The sequence below is a fragment of the Eleutherodactylus coqui genome, chromosome 7 (assembly GCF_035609145.1).
Source record: "Eleutherodactylus coqui strain aEleCoq1 chromosome 7, aEleCoq1.hap1, whole genome shotgun sequence".
Classification (NCBI taxonomy): Eukaryota; Metazoa; Chordata; class Amphibia; order Anura; family Eleutherodactylidae; genus Eleutherodactylus; species Eleutherodactylus coqui.
In genome coordinates, this window is record NC_089843.1 from 183,252,721 (window position 1) to 183,270,885 (window position 18,165).

At 41.7% G+C, this 18,165-nt stretch overlaps 1 protein-coding gene across 3 annotated transcripts in view; it reads left to right on the forward strand.

Annotated features, from left to right (window-relative positions):
• Nucleotides 1-18,165, forward strand: part of GC (GC vitamin D binding protein) — a 259,845-nt gene that overhangs the window by 155,485 nt on the left and 86,195 nt on the right. For all 3 annotated transcript variants that reach the window (XM_066574902.1, XM_066574899.1, XM_066574901.1), the window contains exons 10-11: nucleotides 2,068-2,165; nucleotides 9,776-9,908. In XM_066574902.1, the coding sequence (XP_066430999.1) occupies nucleotides 2,068-2,165; nucleotides 9,776-9,908 (231 nt within the window). The remainder of the gene's footprint in view (nucleotides 1-2,067; nucleotides 2,166-9,775; nucleotides 9,909-18,165) is intronic.

Below are 18,165 nucleotides of genomic sequence, written 5' to 3' on the forward strand. Positions count from 1 at the left end.
CTACATTTATCGAGCAGTATAAATCACATGTAAACATAATTCTGTGGTTCAATATGATTTACAACGATACTAAATTTATATAGTTTTTGTGTTTTGCTACTCTTGCATAGTAGAAACACTTTAAAAACAAAGAGCGGATTTTTCTTCATCACCGCATTCATAGACCTCTTACATTTGTTTTCTCCATCGATGGAGCTGTGTGAGGACTTCTATTTTGCATGACAAGCTAAACTTTTTAACAATATGTTTCGGTGATTCATACAGCATTTTGATTGCCTTCTGATCCATTTTTCTGAGGCAAGATATGCAAAATTAGCAATTTTGTCCATGGTTTTATTATTTTTTTTTCACAGCATTCACCAGGCAAGGTACGTAACGTGGGTGGTTATGATTGTGGCGACACCAATTTTAAGCTATATATTTTTCCCATAGTAATGAAAAAAGAGGGGGGTTGACTATTTTTTATGCTTTTTAACGTTTTGATTAAACTTTTTTTCACTATTTAATTTTGTCCACCTAGAGGACTTCAGACTGCTGAGCCCATTCTCCTCCCAGCAGGAGACACTTGTGCTGGACTTAGTCCAATACACCATAAAAAAGCTAGTAAATCAGAATACGGCCCCTTTGTGACCACTGTAAAAAGGCTGGGTGATAAACTCTTCATATTTGTTTGCTCAAAAGTTCCTGTGCCTTATCGGAAGATGCCAATATTTTTAATATAAGAATTGAAAAATACAGGGTAAAAAGAGAGAGAGTCTGGGGAAGGAAATTATTCCAGTAGAACACAAAACAACTAAATGGGCAAAAGGCCCCATTTAGTGACCCAGCCTTTCCCTAAGAGGCTATTAAAAAATGTGTTCAAAAAGACTGGTGAAAAGGCATGACCCTTTAGATATGTGTACATACTCAGGGTGTAATTTAAAAAAGTGAATTTGTGAAGTTTTTATTAAACAAAACCAGCTAAAAATCCTATGCGTTTTACTATTCCCCATGTAAACTCTGTTCAACCGAATGAGTTGCACCATCACGGTCCTGGCAGCACCCACAACTTGAGGCGCATACCTTTCTTTCCATCCTACCATTACAATACGAGCAGTTTGGAAGAAGAACCATTTTGGCACTCGTTCACCGTATCTTTACTGGAGTAGCTCCACTTTCCTTTTTTTCACGTTAGGCTTTTAAAAAAAGACAATGTAATTTTCCATTTTTTATATTTAGACAGATATAAACAGGTTTAAAGAAATGTTAAAAGCTGACACATGTCTTGCAAATTCACAGTGCTATTTCAACATTGATGCAGGTTCTAAATAGCGCGGACACTTAATCTCCAATTTCTAGCATGATGAAGCACATTGTCTAAGAAGTAAATGGTCTCAGTCTCCTCCTGACATGTTTCACTGAATAGCAGTAGCATCAGGGGAATGGCATAATGGATATGCATATCTCCAATGCCAACAGCTCTTTCATGATGCAGACAAAATCTATAACATTGGGTGCATCCGGGCAATCACATGCCATCACTCATGCTTTTGTCCCATTTATCTGATAATAATACAACTAGTAAAAAATGTCAGTGAACAGTGTTTGAGCTTATTTATTACTTAGTCTGCTTTACCACAATAGAAATTGGAGATTATGTGACCACTCTCCTCAATATTATATAGTTGTAGTGTACCATTTAGCACATGCATGTTGAAATAGCACTGTGAATTTGCAAGACATATGTCAGTTTTTAACATTTCTCTAGAAATACATTGTTTCAATAGTCTGTTAGTGGAAAGCTAGATGCTCTTATTGATTTTGCATTGGATTCCAGGAGTTTGAGGTTAGGCTTTTGTAATCATAATCTGTACAAACATAAATCTATAGTAGAAGAAGAACATCTTGTTTTGTATGATTTTCACACTCTTCTCCTAATACTACAATCCCAAATTAGGATCCTTGTCATATTTGCTTTTAAAACTGGAATCAAATATCTAAAAACCTTACGTACTTAGAGTCTTGTAGCAGAATATCTTTTAGTACCACGGAATTCTCCACAAATAAGACATCTGTTCTGTATTTCAGAAAACACAGCTGAGTGAAGAAATTAAAACATACATAAGTGAAGGGAATGGGCTGTGTGGCGACTACAATAAATATCCGTTCTCTGAATTCAAGGGCAGGTAAGAAAGGAGTACTTCAGTAAAGAACACAATCTATCTGCAAGAAAACTAGCCAACTTCATATATGTTATAACCAAGGTGAAATGGGAGTTGGTTCATTTTTTAGGAAGGTCATGTATTGTGTAACATAAGGGTATCACTTGGCTATGCCTATAAAACAGTCTGAATACCCAGTGACCATTGGCAATGAGTACTGTATATATTATCCAAGATTTTTGAAGCTTAAAGGGGTTGTCTGAGTTGAACCATCTCGGTACAACTCCTTTCTCATTGAGTAAAATTACAAATTGCCATGTACTCAACACTCTCCCCACTCCCGCTGTGTTTCGCGATGCTGCTCAGCCCACCACTCCAGTCTTTGTTTACAGCTGCAGTTTCACCCAGTTTCACCCAGTAATCAATTGCTGAGCTCTGTTATTGGCTGCAGCCTGTGTGACGCCCCATAAACCAAGTGAGACTGCAGCTGTAAAATGTGATGAGAGCAGGGGACCGAGCACAGTCATGGTATGCAGCAGGAGCTGGAAGAGGTGAGTATATGACAATTAGTTATGTTACTCCATGGGGAAGGGGTTGAACCGAGAGGGTACTCAGACAACCCCTTTAAATTAGACAAGGTGTTTAAATCAGAAGATTATGTTTTTGGATTATGTGTTTACTTGTCATTTGACAAATTGCAAATTTTCTTAGAACTTCATAAATTTGGTAATTTCTACTTTCCTGACACATTTTGTAGATATAAGGCTAAAGAGTTTTGGCTAATAGATTGTACTACCGTAGTTATTACACTTTTTAATCTAAATAGTTTTGAGCATATTTGCTTGTAGGGATAGATGGTTGGTTAGCCACACAACTTTTCACATATAATATAAGAAAACAAATTTCTCTCTATCATATACTTATACATCTAAAGTATTTTTTTTTATTTTTGTGATCTTCATCCCTTTACAGATAATGTCTTGTAGGTAAGCACAATTGTGATATTGCCTAAGTTCATCCAATTAGCATTTTGTAATGGTAAACAGAAAAAAATTTACGAGTTCCCTAGGTAATTGGTTCTTTTACCATTTATAGCCTTTTAGAATCAAAATAGTGTTTATGCATACTTTCTACAACCACAATGACTTATTAAGGTACTGTATATTACAAATGCATATAGTGCACAATAATATCAGTAGCATATCTGTTACATTTGACAAAGACGAAATGGAGAGCAAAAAAAAATTAAAAGGAACAGGAAAATGGAATACACATCTAGAGAACAGATGAAAAAGGAATTACAACCTATTCCTGAATTAAATATGTCTGAACCTGCCTAGCAAGTATAGCATCCACCCTGAATAGGGCGACCCTGTGACAGGAACCTGGTGCTTCCCTGAAATGTCGATAGATAAAGAAAGGGAAAGAGAAAGCATTGGGATGACTACATGGGATAGATCTAGAAGCAAACAGGATACACTATGCAGAAGATACACAAAAAAGCTAAACAGGTCACAGAGCAAATGTTACGCGCAAATCCTGAATAAAGACTGAGCAAAACAGTGACAAGGAAGGACTCCGCACCACACTTCACAATCTCTTCAAGACCAGGATACAGAGTAGTATAACTGGCATCCTCTACTCAGAGGAGCTGGTTTAAATATCCCAACAAAGTTACCTAATGGCCAGCTGAGCTGCTCATTATCCCAGCCAATCAGCCAACTAACAGCAGGGAAATGTTAACTACTTGGTGTCCAGCACCAAATGACAATGAGCATGCACTGGCTAGCACATTATGACGCTATGACGGTGCCTCAGACCTGCACCCATCCACTGGCTGTGTCATGACAAGATACATGAATTACAATACAGTAACTATGCTGCACTGTATGAACAACTTCAGTTAAAACACATTTATTCTATTTCTTTTGCTACCTGTCCATCAACAAGCATCTTATAAAGAGAAAGCATGTATTGACCTACCTAAATCTTGCCAAACACACTAGACAAAAGTCAGTAGAAACTGGCAATCATGACAGGATCAGTTGAAGATGTAACATCTATGGGGGAAAGATGTACTAGACATGTTGAATTTCCACTGAAATAAACAAGCAAGCCGGCAATCCAAGCTTGTGGTGTGGTCAGGTGGAATAGCAGTCAGCTGAACCAGCAATCTGCCAACAGCTATGGCATGTATATGGCCAGTTTAAGAGTATAATGCAGCACAAAGATCCTATTGTTGTTTATGGTAACCAATTTTTACATGCTTTATATCATTCCCAAATTCTACATAGGATACCTTTATGGAAGTTCTTAACTGAGTAGTCAGGTTTGAGCAGATCATATTAGAGTTCAGTACATGTAGTAGCGGTAATAATCATCCTCAGTGGGAAAATGGCAAACAGATTCCCCATATTGGGCCAATGGCTTTTAGATAGGAAATTTTTCTTATACATGCCTGGTGTTGGATATTGTAGAGAGGGAAACCAGCACAAGAGACCTTGTCTACATAGAAGTTGTCTTCAATTTTTATGTTTACAATGTAGGAATATTTATATCAATATTGTTGCTTAAATAGTGCAATTCTCTAAATGTTGCCTCTTTGTCTTACACTTAATTATGTGCAATTAGGTATATCTTCTTCAGATCATAATGGTATAAAGAAACATTATCTATTTTGCTTATATGGTTAACCTGTCTTTGTTAGAATTAATCCTAGTGACAGTCGTTAGAGGTCTAGATATTTTCCACAAAAAGTTCTATTGGGTAATTGGGTTCAGCTGCGACCAAATGTTGCAAAGGGTATTTGTGTCGGATTTTGATCATTTTTATCTATTGTTGTAGGAGAGCATAAAGTGAATTTTTCATCAAAGATTTGGGGCACCTTTAAACACAGCCATCAGAAGCTTTAAGCTCTTGTATCATATGGGTTCTATGCTTTGATTGAAGATCTGTGAAGAGTGAGCATTGGTATTCTTGGCATCATATTTAATCCTCAGTCAAGTCACAACCCATAGTAGGCAGTGGTGGGTGTCATTATTAATGAGCATGGCAAGAGATAAGACATTATCAAGTTATTAAGAAGTCACAGGCTTATAGTACAATGAAATACATCAGAACATATCTCTTAGGAATGAAACACATGAAAAGTTCAAAAGAACAGAAAAACAAAAAAGTTGGACTATTGTAGTGAGTCTGATAGGAGCACTCACTGGTAAGCGGAATCATGGAGAGGAAATGAAAAGTGGGCTGCTTACATCCTTCAGGGCTGCTGGGTATAAATGGTCATCAGCTATCATATGGATTGATCTTTATTGTGTCTTTTATGTATAAAGCTATCTTCTAATGGTCTATATCAAAAACTATTTTGAAGGAAATAGCATTCAAAAGCTCTGAAAATGAGCACCCGTAAAGCGAGCATGACTATGTAGCACACTAACAGGACATTTTGTGCTTGTTATGTGACATCTAGGACACTACTGAGCATGTTGTAATTACTTTTAAACTCATGTTTGAAATAGATCAATTTATAGACTATTAGTCGTAGTTCAGGTTTTTTATTTAGAGAATAAAAGACAAAATAAAAGTTAAGGAAATTGTGTTTTCTGAGATCTTATCTTCTGTTCTTCGGCACACTTCATGATGGTTTTCAATGGTAATCTGTTTGGAACCAAATCTGAACAAATTGGTCAGTATGCATCCTGCATAAATAGCACATGGTTTTTAACCCAACAGCGATATCTTCCATGCAATTTTTCTTTGTCTAGTTGTTAATGAGATAGGAATGATTTGCATTCCCCATTCACACGCAGATTGACTTTTCCTAAAACAAACAAAATTCAGACCCAATAGGTGTCAGCAATGCCTAAGCCTGGGTTCCCATTCATAGGTTATGGCCAGCCTTTGTTTTCATGACAGAGCCAAATAAAACTGATACCTTTTTGTACCAGTCCAGTGTCCATAAGAGGGTAGAACAATGCTGCATGGAATGCAATTTCTCCAAAGAGTTTGATACTGTGCCACATAAAAGGTTGATATCTAAAATTAAAACATTTGGTCTGGTTAAAAAGGTGTGTAAGTGGGTAAATAACTGGCTCTGATAAAAAGTAGAGGGTGCTTATTAATGGACCATACTAGTAGGGTACCACAGGGGGCAGTACTGGGCCCTGTTCTTTTTAATATATTTATTAACAACAGATTGGATGGATTATACAGTAAAATATCAATATTTGCAGAGGATACAAAACCATGCAAAGTAATTAACACAACAAAGGACAGCATATGGTTGTAAATGCATATGGATAACTTGAAAAGTGGCAAGTGATATTTAATACTGATAAATGTAAAGTTATGCACATAGACGGGGGACATACATGTCACCATTACACACTAGATAGGAAACCACTGGGTAACAGTGACATGGAAAAGGAATTGGGGATTTTAGTTAACTGTAAACCTAACTTGAACAACCAGTGTCAGTCAGCTGCTGCCAAAGCAAATAGGATCATGGGGGGTAGGGGTAGAGGTCTAGGGGCACGTGATGAGAACAATGTTCTTTCTCTTTACAAATGAGATGATAAAAGAAAAAGTAGAGCAAATCTATATACTGATGTTTTGGAAAATTGTTTTTGTTTTTCTCCTTCCTTATTCTAAGTATGGGAGTAAAATTGATCGATTTTTGACGAGTCTTAGAGGATGCAGCCAGTCCACAAAATGTCACATCTTCCAAGGGAGACGTGCAACTACACAAGATAAATGTAGCAAAAATTGTGGTTATAGGCGCAATCCCATTTAAATCAAAGAGACACAAGATGTGTTTTTGAGCTCGACTCCTGTTTTTATTGAAAATTAATCCAGCATATAGACACATTTCGGGGCCGTTGTGCCGCTTCCTCAGTATTTAAGCTGGGGATACACAGCCAGCAATGGTGTGTTCTCTTAGCAGAGGAGTGTGCCTATAACCACATTTTTTCCTACATTTATTTCATGCACTTTCTCTTTATAAGTCAGTGGTCAGACCACACATGGAATATTGTGGACAGTTTGGGGCACCAGTACTCAAGAAGGACATATCAGAGCTTGGTTAAAATGTGGGCAACTAAAGTAATAAATGGAATGGACGGACTACAATACCTGAGGGGCGACTAATAACTATGCACAATATATCAGGGGACAATACAGAGATCTTTCCCATCATCTATTTATACCCAGGACTGTGACTGTAACAAGCAGGCTCCCTCTACATCTAGAGGAAAGAAGGTTTCTACACCAACATAGAAGGGGGTTCTTTACTGTAAGAGCAGTGAGACTATGGAACTCTCTGTCCGAGGACATGGTGATGGCAAACTTAAAGGTTATAGACATTGATTACTTCAGAAGGGTCAGTGATCCAGAGATTATTCCAAGTGTCAGATTTGGAATGAGGGAGGAATTTTTTCCTTAAAATGTGTGAAAACTGCTTTCTATCTCAAGGGTTTTTGTTTGGCTTCCTCTAGATGATTATTACAAGATAGTAAGCTGGACTGGATGGACATGCTGTATATATTTTTTTGGCCTGACATACTATGCTACTATGCAGTGTTTTTTCCATCCAGCATTAAAACTGATGTGCCAGATGCCTTGAACTATTCTATAGAAAACTAGGATCAGTTCAGGCAACCATCAGAAAAAAATCTGGATAGTCAGGTATATGAAAACCCAACCCTACATATCACATATAGTTTTTGGTGCAACACAAGCAATTAATTATATAAAGCAAAAAGCCACTGTAGACGAAATAAGAGATAGAAACAACTCCCAAGATCCATGATCTACTTATTTACCCATTGCAATATTTTAGCTCAATGTGGAGCATTTCTCAAGCTCTATAGTTGCTTCAAAATAAGATGGAACGTTGTAGTGGGGGAATGAATGGATTGTTAAGTTTAAGTCTTATTTCTACTATTTTTCTTATAAAAAAGATTCACACAATCATTCACATTTATTGCTCTTTAATCTGCTTAAGGGCTCAGTCACACGGGTGCCGATGCGCCCGTGTTACTGCACGATAAGACGGCCGCACCGGGTGCGGATGTCTATCTGCATGACTAGCTCCATTGCCAGCCATGTGTTCTATCTGCTGGCTGGTGCGGAGAGTCGTCCGCCCCGGCAGTGCAGCGGTCTTATTCTGCAGAAACACGGGTGCATCGGCGTCCGTGTGACTGGGCCCTTACACTAAATTCACACATAGAAATTTGCAGCATTAGTCACTGTTTTTTCATTGCCATTTATTACTTTTATTTTGCAAAATCCCGGTGGCCTGTTGTTATTTTAAAGTCTACAATCAAATATTGAAAATACTACAAACACAGCAGTTTTGTTTTCATCATTTTTTAAGCATAGTATGCTCTGGGTATGTTTTTTTTACATTTTTCCTATAAACACCATTAAGTAAAAATGCCAGGAAAAATGCAAGTTTTAGGGTGACTTCAGATGGATGTATTTCTGAGTGTTTTCATGTGTGAAAAATATATACCTACGCAATACGCAGAGAATAGAACCCATTGATTTTAATGGGTTTGACCACATCACCGTTTTTTGTATGCATTTAATGCACGCGCAACAAAAACCCCACTGCATATAGAAGTATATTGCAGGTGAAGAAATGCACAATATTCTGCGCAAACTGCTGAGAAAATAAAACACCGGGGGTTCATTAGGCTTTTAAGCCACTTAGATTAGGGCGGGGGCGTGTCCCACGCCTATGTGAAAATGGCGTACCTGTGCAAATGCATACAGTAAAGTATGCAGGCACACACGCAAACAAACCTCGCTCACTGCACAATGACGTTGCGCTGAGGCAAGCATATTTGTGCCTACGTTTGTCTGAGGGAGTCCTTACATTGTACCAAATTATTTTTCAAGATTTGTAAAACAATGCAAAAATAGTGTGAAATAGGCCTTAAAAGGGGTATTTCCATCTCAGGAATCCTATTTCAATGTGTTAGAAATCACAAAGCAATGTATTTCCTAAAAGATGTTTATTTCCAAAATGCTCCATTCTTCTGATATTGCAGATATTTATTCCTCTGCCCTCCGATTGTTTGCTGCCTGTTGCCACAGAAACAGACCACTTCTTCTGTGGTAAAAAATAGCATGGGGAAGCAGAGGAGGCCTGTTCTTGTGCACTTCTGTCACCTAAACCTGATGGCCAGAATCTCAGGAGGGCATGCGCACTAATTTTCGGCCCGGTAACAGCTACTAATGTGCTCTATTCCTTTCTACAGAAGAAGAGGCCGGTTTCCCTGTTAATAAGCAGTAAACAACCAGAAGCCAGAGGAATCGATATCTACAATATCTGGAAAACGGAGCATTTTGGAAATGAACATCTTAGGGGGGGAATGCATTATTTTGTGATTTTGAACACATTGAAATAGGATTCCCAAGATAGGAATTCCCCTTTAAGGAAAACTCTGCTTTACACAAAGTGTATCTGCTTTGCAGTTTATGTGCTTTTTTCCATTGGCTTTGTCCCAGCTAGAGATCATTGATAATCTGTTAGTTTATTGACATAATGAATCAACAGAATAAAGCAGCAGCTCTGCCTCTAATCCAAGCAACTGTTCTGATAAAAATTGGTTTGTTTGTCACTACAGGTTAACTAAGGCTCTGAGCAGTAAGACTCCGAAACTGAAGCCAACGAAGGTGGAAGAATTAGCAGAAGAGCGAGCAAATCTAGCATCAACATGCTGTATAATAAATGCACCTCCAGTGTACTGCAAGGAGAAGGTGAGCGGCACGCAGATCACTGGGTCAACCGAAATACAGATGTAAAAGTATTAATTGCTTCACGATAGCTAGAAATATTGGAACCGGAAAAATGTTGAAGTACTGCAAAGCATTGAGCAGAGCAGCATAGATCATCAGTGATATATTCCCCCATGAATTATAATCCCCAGTTCGCGCATCTTCAATATTATAGCATTCTCTAAAAATCAGTTCCCATTCTAAAATCTCAAGTAACTCTCTTTCGAATATTGTCTTCTTATATCCAAGGAGGTGTATAAAATGCAGTTTCACTAGTGTGTGGAGATGTGATCACCACAATTGTGATCTCGTGTGCCTGTGCATGACAGCGTATCTCACTGCGCTGGCTTCCTAGTTTGTTATTTTTTTTACGTTCCCTGTATCGTTCCCTAGCAGCATATGTATAAAATGCCGCACATATGCAAGGCAATTGTGTATGTACAGCGTTTTCAAATGCACCCACAAAGAACAATAGGGCTCTATAGCGCGTAATATGCGGCCAAATAGAACATACTAAATCCTTTTTTAAGCATGTATTATACGCAATGAATATACAGGTATATGTGAATGGATCAATGAAAATCAATGCATTGATTGCGTATTAGGCGTGCGTATGTTGTGCGCAAAACACAGAATGAAATTACGCTCATATGAGCCTGCCCTGACTGAGGCCTCCTGCACACAGACGATTTTGCGTGGTGTTTTACGTTCAGAAGATTAGCTGCAGAAACCACAACCATTAAAACCCATTGGTTGCAATAGGTTTCCTCAAATGGAGCGTTTTTGCACCCGCATTTCAATGGGGCAAAAAAATATGCGACATGTTCTATTTTTGTGTGCATTTGTGTACCCGAGGCCCCATAAGAGCTTATGGGGTGTGCAAATGCGCACTTGTCCCAAACGAAATTGCAAGCTGAATGGCGCGATTTCACTGTGATAATCGATAATAATGGGGACTAATTAAGGTAGCCCACCTACTGAGTTGCTGGACTGCCTACTGAGTCAGATGGACCGCCTTCTAAATCGGCTGGACCGCCTACTAATTAGGCTGTCTAGTCTGTTCAAACATGGCGTGATTGTAAAAGTACAGTAAAGAAGCGTAGAAATGCTCGCGAGAGGACATGATAGCGCTCCAATCACTCTTGTCTGTTGGAGGGCTTAGTAGCCTCGAAACAGCCAGTATACAGCCACACACTGCAGCAAAGGTGTGACCAGGACCCTTGATTCACACAAGTTGGTGTGCCTAGCAAATTAATTGAGTGCAACTGTATAGTGGCCACAATGTTTTAGCCAATCAATAGCCAGTTAATACTTAGTTCTTTTGTAAGATGCAATGACCTCGGGCTTTTGGCCACATAGCAGCAGCAGTAGCACCTCAGAAATATTTATCTCATCTGAGATGGAGACAACAATATCTGCCAATCAATGGCCATGACCACCAAAATATGTGCAGAACATAGGAGAAAGAAGACAGTTCTGACCCGCAAAACACCATGGCAAGAAAATTATGGAAGGTTTTAGGTTTTGATAAAGTAAGAAATATAAAAGGGAAATAAACGTCAAAGAATAATACAATTTGTTCAACCAGAAAAGATTTCCACTGAAAATGTATTACTACTTTTTACTAAGGGCAACTTAATTTGCACATATAGAGTTCTGTTTAAAGCCATCAGAAAACACATCTCCATCTGTTCTAAATAATTAATCAACAGAATCCCTGAGCTGTTTGGAAGTTAAGAATATATATTTTACCGCTGCTTATAACATCATTTATTTACATGCTGGTCTAGATCTGGCGTGAAAGTCTTATGAGAGAGACACACACTTTCTCCTGCACAATTTATAATAAAATGGAAATCCAACCGAGGAAATGATGACATTTAACTGTTGTGTGGAATTAGAAGTGTTGCAGAGTGAACCTGAACACTTTCATGAAGTTTGCCGACTTCCACTAAGTAACCATGCTCTTTTGTGTACAGAGGCTGGTGTCAAGGTAAATGTGACAGAGGATGGAGAGAAATCATTCATAAGTCATAAATATTGTAGCCACTCTTCTCTTCATTCTCTGACATATATTTACTTCAGCACTTCGCATTGAGAAATTCCTAACTGGCATAGACGTTAATGATATCTAATACATCTGCCTTTGTTCCATTTCCCAGTCAAATATACAACTAAGGTCAGAAGGAAAATATACACTTACATAGTTTAGAACAGTAAGTACAGAGAAAAAAACCTTTTTAAGTAGACATTCTTATCTTGATGTTGTATCCAAAGTGACTTACGAGTCATTTCTGACAAGATCTTACATACTTCAATGCAGAAAATGGTAATGGAAAATCAGTCTACCAAAGTAAAATGATGTGAAGATTGTAAGGTCATTAGCTAATTAACTAGCATTATTTAAAGAACCTCATGATAACTTAAATAGGCAGTGGACGTTGCTCATATAATAGCCAATGTGATGACTAGCAAGAGTCCAAATCGCTTCATTTGCCTAAAATGACATTTTGTGCTCAAAAATCACTTTAAGGCCTCGGTCACACGGGCTTTTTTTGCTGCGATTTGCGGAATTTGAATTCATGAATGGGTGAGTGAGTGCTGCCTCTGATTGGCTCAGCGCAGGGACCAATCAGGGCCAGCTCTCAGCTGTATTGCTGGCTCCATTGAATTCAATGGGCAAACATCATTCTTCTCTGCCACAGCTGTTACAGCTGTGGCAGAGGAGAATGCTTTGTCTAGTATATGTTCTCAATGGGGTCGGCGCTGCTGCCGCCGGCCCCATTGAGCGCATAAAGAGAAGAACAGGAATCGCAGATCGCAGATAGGTGCGATCTGCGATTTCTGTTCTATAATTAATCGGATGGACGAGCGCATAAAAAGCGCTCATGTGTCCGATACTATTGCAAAGCAATGGTTCTATAAAATCGCGGGGCGCATGCGCAAATCGCGCGAAAAAACACCCGTCTGACCGAGGCCTAAGGCTGCATTCAGATGAACGTATATCGGCTCGGTTTTCACGCCAAGCCGATATACGTCGTCCTCATCTGCAGGGGGGGGGGGATGGAAGAGCCAGGAGCAGGAACTGAGCTCCCGTCCCTCTCTGCCTCCTCTCCGCCCCTCTGCACTATTTGCAATAGAGGAGGTGGGACGGGGCGGGGCTAAGTTCTAATAATTAGCCCGTCCCGCCTCTCTCCATTGCAAATAGTACAGAGGGGCGGAGAGGAGGCAGAGAAGGGGCGGGAGCTCAGTTCCTGCTCCTGGCTCTTCCATCCTCCCCCCCTGCAAATGAGGACGACGTATATCGGCTCGGCGTGAAAACCGAGCCAATATACGTTCATGTGAATGCAGCCTAAAGGCGTAACCACTAGGGGGCTGTATACCTTCTAATCAGCTGCCCACTGCCTGTTGTTATGTTAAGTCCACCTGTAGCCACAAAGTCACTAAGACAAATAACAGGAAGTGGGAAGGAGGAGTGTCACATGCTGCTTTTAGAAGTCTATGGAGAGAAAAGGGGGAGAAGAAAGCGGCTGCAGAGTGAAAGAAAAAGAAAGACTTAGACAGCAGTGGATGCTGAAGATAACAGTAGTCACAGTGGCCTATAGGTTCTCATGAAACTTCAAAATAGCTCGTCACCGACAAGAACTTTACTAATACTAAAATCATATATTTTATTAATATTTGTTTAAAAGAAAGGGAAAAAAGGGGGGAGGGGAACCATACACAAAAATCCACAAACAAGGAGAATTTCACTCCACTCACTACTCTGTTAATTTCTGAGTGAGAGACTATTTCTTCTTTGCTTATTATATTCCTTTCATAACCTACAAGTGCCGTATATGATCAATACTTATAGCACCAAGTTATGCTAGGAGAACAATATAGTTTCAAACGTTGAAGGTGATGGAATAATCTGACTCTGTCACCCGCGCGTTAAATTTATGCGATTTTATATGAAATCCAGAGCATTCATTCTTATAACACCCCTAGATAATATCAGAAAAAGGATTCGTATTTGATAAAGAATCCTTTTCTTGTATTTTCTATGTCTGTACACACTGTCACAAAACCAACCTCTGGTTGGGTAGATAGAGGGATCTAAGTTTAATCGTTTAATCGACGCGTTTCTGTGACACAATTATCGCGTCACTTCATCAGGATGGATTCATCGTATGTACTTCAAATCATATATCTTGCTTTGTCAAGGTTAATGGTTATGAATTCATCACTCTCTCCAAAGCCAAAAGGCTGTACTGATAATGACAGGTTGTGGCTTAAGTCGTCAAAAACTTAACGGATCATAAGTGCTTTATTGCAAGCTGAGAACAATCCGTTTTGATTTGACATTTCACAGCTCCTCTTTATATCGTCCTCATATGAGATGGCAAACTGATTTGCGCCCCCCACAATAGATATATATGTGTCCGCGCAAAATAATCTTAGCGGACAATAAATGTAGCAACCTTATTTCACTCTCAGTCCTGCACCTCGCACAGCTGACCAAACAGTTCTTATCATAGCGAAATCCACATTCACAGGATTAACATGTTAGTACACGACATGCCTGTATATGTGTATGATGATAACGATGAGCCTTATATATATCCGCTTTCAAATATTAAGGTCACAATGCTCCTGACCTCAAAGAATAGATAGCTACTTCGAGCAATAGAGACCCATATTCAGAAAGTGAACACACTTTCTTGGTGATAAATTTTTAGAGATAAGCATTCAGTGTATAAGCTTCAATTTGTTGCCATTCATGTATCAGAGAAGCCTATTAAACTGAGCGCATAGTTAAACTGATCCATATTTAGCGGTTTAATGCATAAGGATTAGAGATGAGCGAACACCAAAATGTTCGGGTGTTCGTTATTCGTAACGAACTTCCCGTGATGCTCGAGGGTTCGTTTCGAACAACGAACCCCATTGAAGTCAATGGGCGACCAGAACATTTTTGTATTTCGCCGATGCTCGCTAAGGTTTTCATGTGTGAAAATCTGGGCAATTCAGGAAAGTGATGGGAATGACACAGTGACGGATAGGGCAGGCGAGGGGCTACATGTTGGGCTGCATCCTAAGTTCACAGGTCCCACTATTAAGCCACAATAGCGGCAAGAGTGGGCCCCCCCCCCCTCCCAACAACTTTTACTTCTGAAAAGCGCTCATTAGCATGGCATACCTTTGCTAAGCACCACACTACCTCCAACAAAGCACAATCACTGCCTGCATGACACTCCACTGCCACTTCTCCTGAGTTACATGCTGCCCAACCGCACCCCCTCCCCCCCACAGCGCACACCAAAGTGTCCCTGCGCAGCCTTCAGCTGCCCTCATGCCACACCACGCTCATGTCTATTTAGAATTGCGTCTGCCATGACGAGGGACCGCAGGCATACACTGCAGAGGTTGGCACGGCTAGGCAGCGACCCTCTTTAAAAGTGGCGGAGCGATAGCCCACAATGCTGTACAGAAGCAATGAGAAATAGAATCCTGTGCCACCGCCATCAGGAGCTGCACACGTGGGCATAGCAATGGGGAACCTATGTGCCACACACTATTCATTCTGTCAAGGTGTCTGCATGCCCCAGTCAGACCGGGCTTTTTAATTCATAGACACAGGCAGGTACAACTCCCTATTGTGAAGTCCCTGTCGACCCACAGCATGGGTGGCTCCCTGGAACCCACCGGCGGTACACAGAAATATCCCATTGCATTGCCCAACACAGCTGAGGTAGTAATGTCGTGCTTAATGCAGGTGGGCTTCGGCCCACACTGCATGCCCCAGTCAGACTGGGGTTCTTTACAAGTGGACACATGTAGGTTTAACTCCCTGTGGACCCACTGCCTGGGTGGGTGCCAGGAAGCCACCGGCGGTACATAGAAATATCCCATTGCATTGCCCAACACAGCTGAGGTAGTAATGTCGTGCGTAATACAGGTGGGCTTCGGCCCACACTGCATGCCCCAGTCAGACGGGTTCTTTAGAAGTGTACAGATGTATTAAAAACTCAGTGTGCACCTACAGCATGGGTGGCTCCCTGGAACCCACCGGCGGTACACAAAAATATCCCATTGCATTGCCCAACACAGCTGAGGTAGTAATGTCGTGCGTAATACAGGTGGGCTTCGGCCCACACTGCATGCCCCAGTCAGACTGGGATTCTTTACAAGTGGACACATGTAGGTTTAACTCCCTGTGGACCCACTGCCTGGGTGGGTGCCAGGAAGCCACCGGCGGTACATAGAAATATCCCATTGCATTGCCCAACACAGCTGAGGTAACGTCAGCTGTAATGCAGGTGGGCTAAAAATTAATTTGATTACACTGTAGGCGAGGGCCCACAAAAATTGCTGTATCAACAGTACTAATGTACATCCCAAAAATTGGCCATGGCCAGCCAAGAGGGCAGGTGAAACCCATTAATCGCTTTGGTTAATGTGGCTTAAGTGGTAACTAGGCCTGGAGGCAGCCCAGTGTAACGAAAAATTGGTTCAAGTTAAAGTTCCAATGCTTTTAAGCGCATTGAAACTTATAAAAATTGTTCTGAAAAATTATTTGAGTGAGCCTTGTGGCCCTAAGAAAAATTGCCCGTTCAGCGTGATTACGTGAGGTTTCAGGAGGTGGAGCAGGAGGAGGAGGAGGAGGAATATTAGACACAGATTGATGAAGCAGAAATGTCCCCGTTTTGGATGGTGAGAGAGAACGTAGCTTCCATCCGCGGGTGCAGCCTACGTATTGCTTACGTATCGCTGCTGTCCGCTGGTGGAGAACAGAAGTCTGGGGAAATCCAGCCTTTGTTCATCTTGATGAGTGTTAGCCTGTCGGCACTGTCGGTTGACAAGCGGCTACGCTTATCTGTGATGATTCCCCCAGCCGCACTAAACACCCTCTCCGACAAGACGCTAGCCGCAGGACAAGCAAGCACCTCAAGGGCATACAGGGCTAGTTCAGGCCACGTGTCCAGCTTCGACACCCAGTAGTTGTAGGGGGCAGAGGCGTCACCAAGGATGGTCGTGCGATCCGCTACGTACTCCCTCACCATCCTTTTGCAGTGCTCCCGCCGACTCAGCCGTGACTGGGGAGCGGTGACACAGTCTTGGTGGGGAGCCATAAAGCTGGCCAGGCCCTTAAAGACTGTTGCACTGCCTGGGATGTACATGCTGCTCGATCTACGCACATCCCCTGCTACCTTGCCCTCGGTACTGCGCCTTCTGCCACTAGCGCTGTCGGCTGGGAATTTTACCATCAGCTTGTCCGCAAGGGTCCTGTGGTATAGCAACACTCTCGAACCCCTTTCCTCTTCGGGAATCAGAGTGGGCAGGTTCTCCTTATACCGTGGATCGAGCAGTGTGTACACCCAGTAATCCGTAGTGGCCAGAATGCGTGCAACGCGAGGGTCACGAGAAAGGCATCCTAACATGAAGTCAGCCATGTGTGCCAGGGTACCTGTACGCAACACATGGCTGTCTTCACTAGGAAGATCACTATCAGGATCCTCCTCCTCCTCCTCCTCCTCCTCCTCAGGCCATACACGCTGAAAGGATGACAGGCAATCAGCCGGTGTACCGTCAGCAGCGGGCCAAGCTGTCTCTTCCCCCTCCTCCTCATGCTCCTCCTCCTCCTCCTGTACGCGCTGAGAAATAGACAGGAGGGTGCCCTGACTATCCAGCGGCATACTGTCTTCCCCCGCCCCCGTTTCCGAGCGCAAAGCAGCTGCCTTTATGGTTTGCAGGGAATTTCTCAAGATGCATAGCAGAGGAATGGTGACGCTAATGATTGTAGCATCGCCGCTCACCACCTGGGTAGACTCCTCAAAATTACCAAGGACATGGCAGATGTCTGCCAACCAGGCCCACTCTTCTGAAAGGAATTGAGGAGGCTGACTCCCACTGCGCCGCCCATGTTGGAGTTGGTATTCGACTATAGCTCTACGCTGTTCATAGAGCCTGGCCAACATGTGGAGCGTAGAGTTCCACCGTGTGGGCACGTCGCACAGCAGTCGGTGCACTGGCAGCTTAAAGTGATGTTGCAGGGTGCGCAGGGTGGCAGCGTCCGTGTGGGACTTGCGGAAATGTGCGCAGAGCCGGCGCGCCTTTACGAGCAGGTCTGACAAGCGTGGGTAGCTTTTCAGAAACCGCTGAACCACCAAATTAAAGACGTGGGCCAGGCATGGCACGTGCGTGAGGCTGCCGAGCTGCAGAGCCGCCACCAGGTTACGGCCGTTGTCACACACGA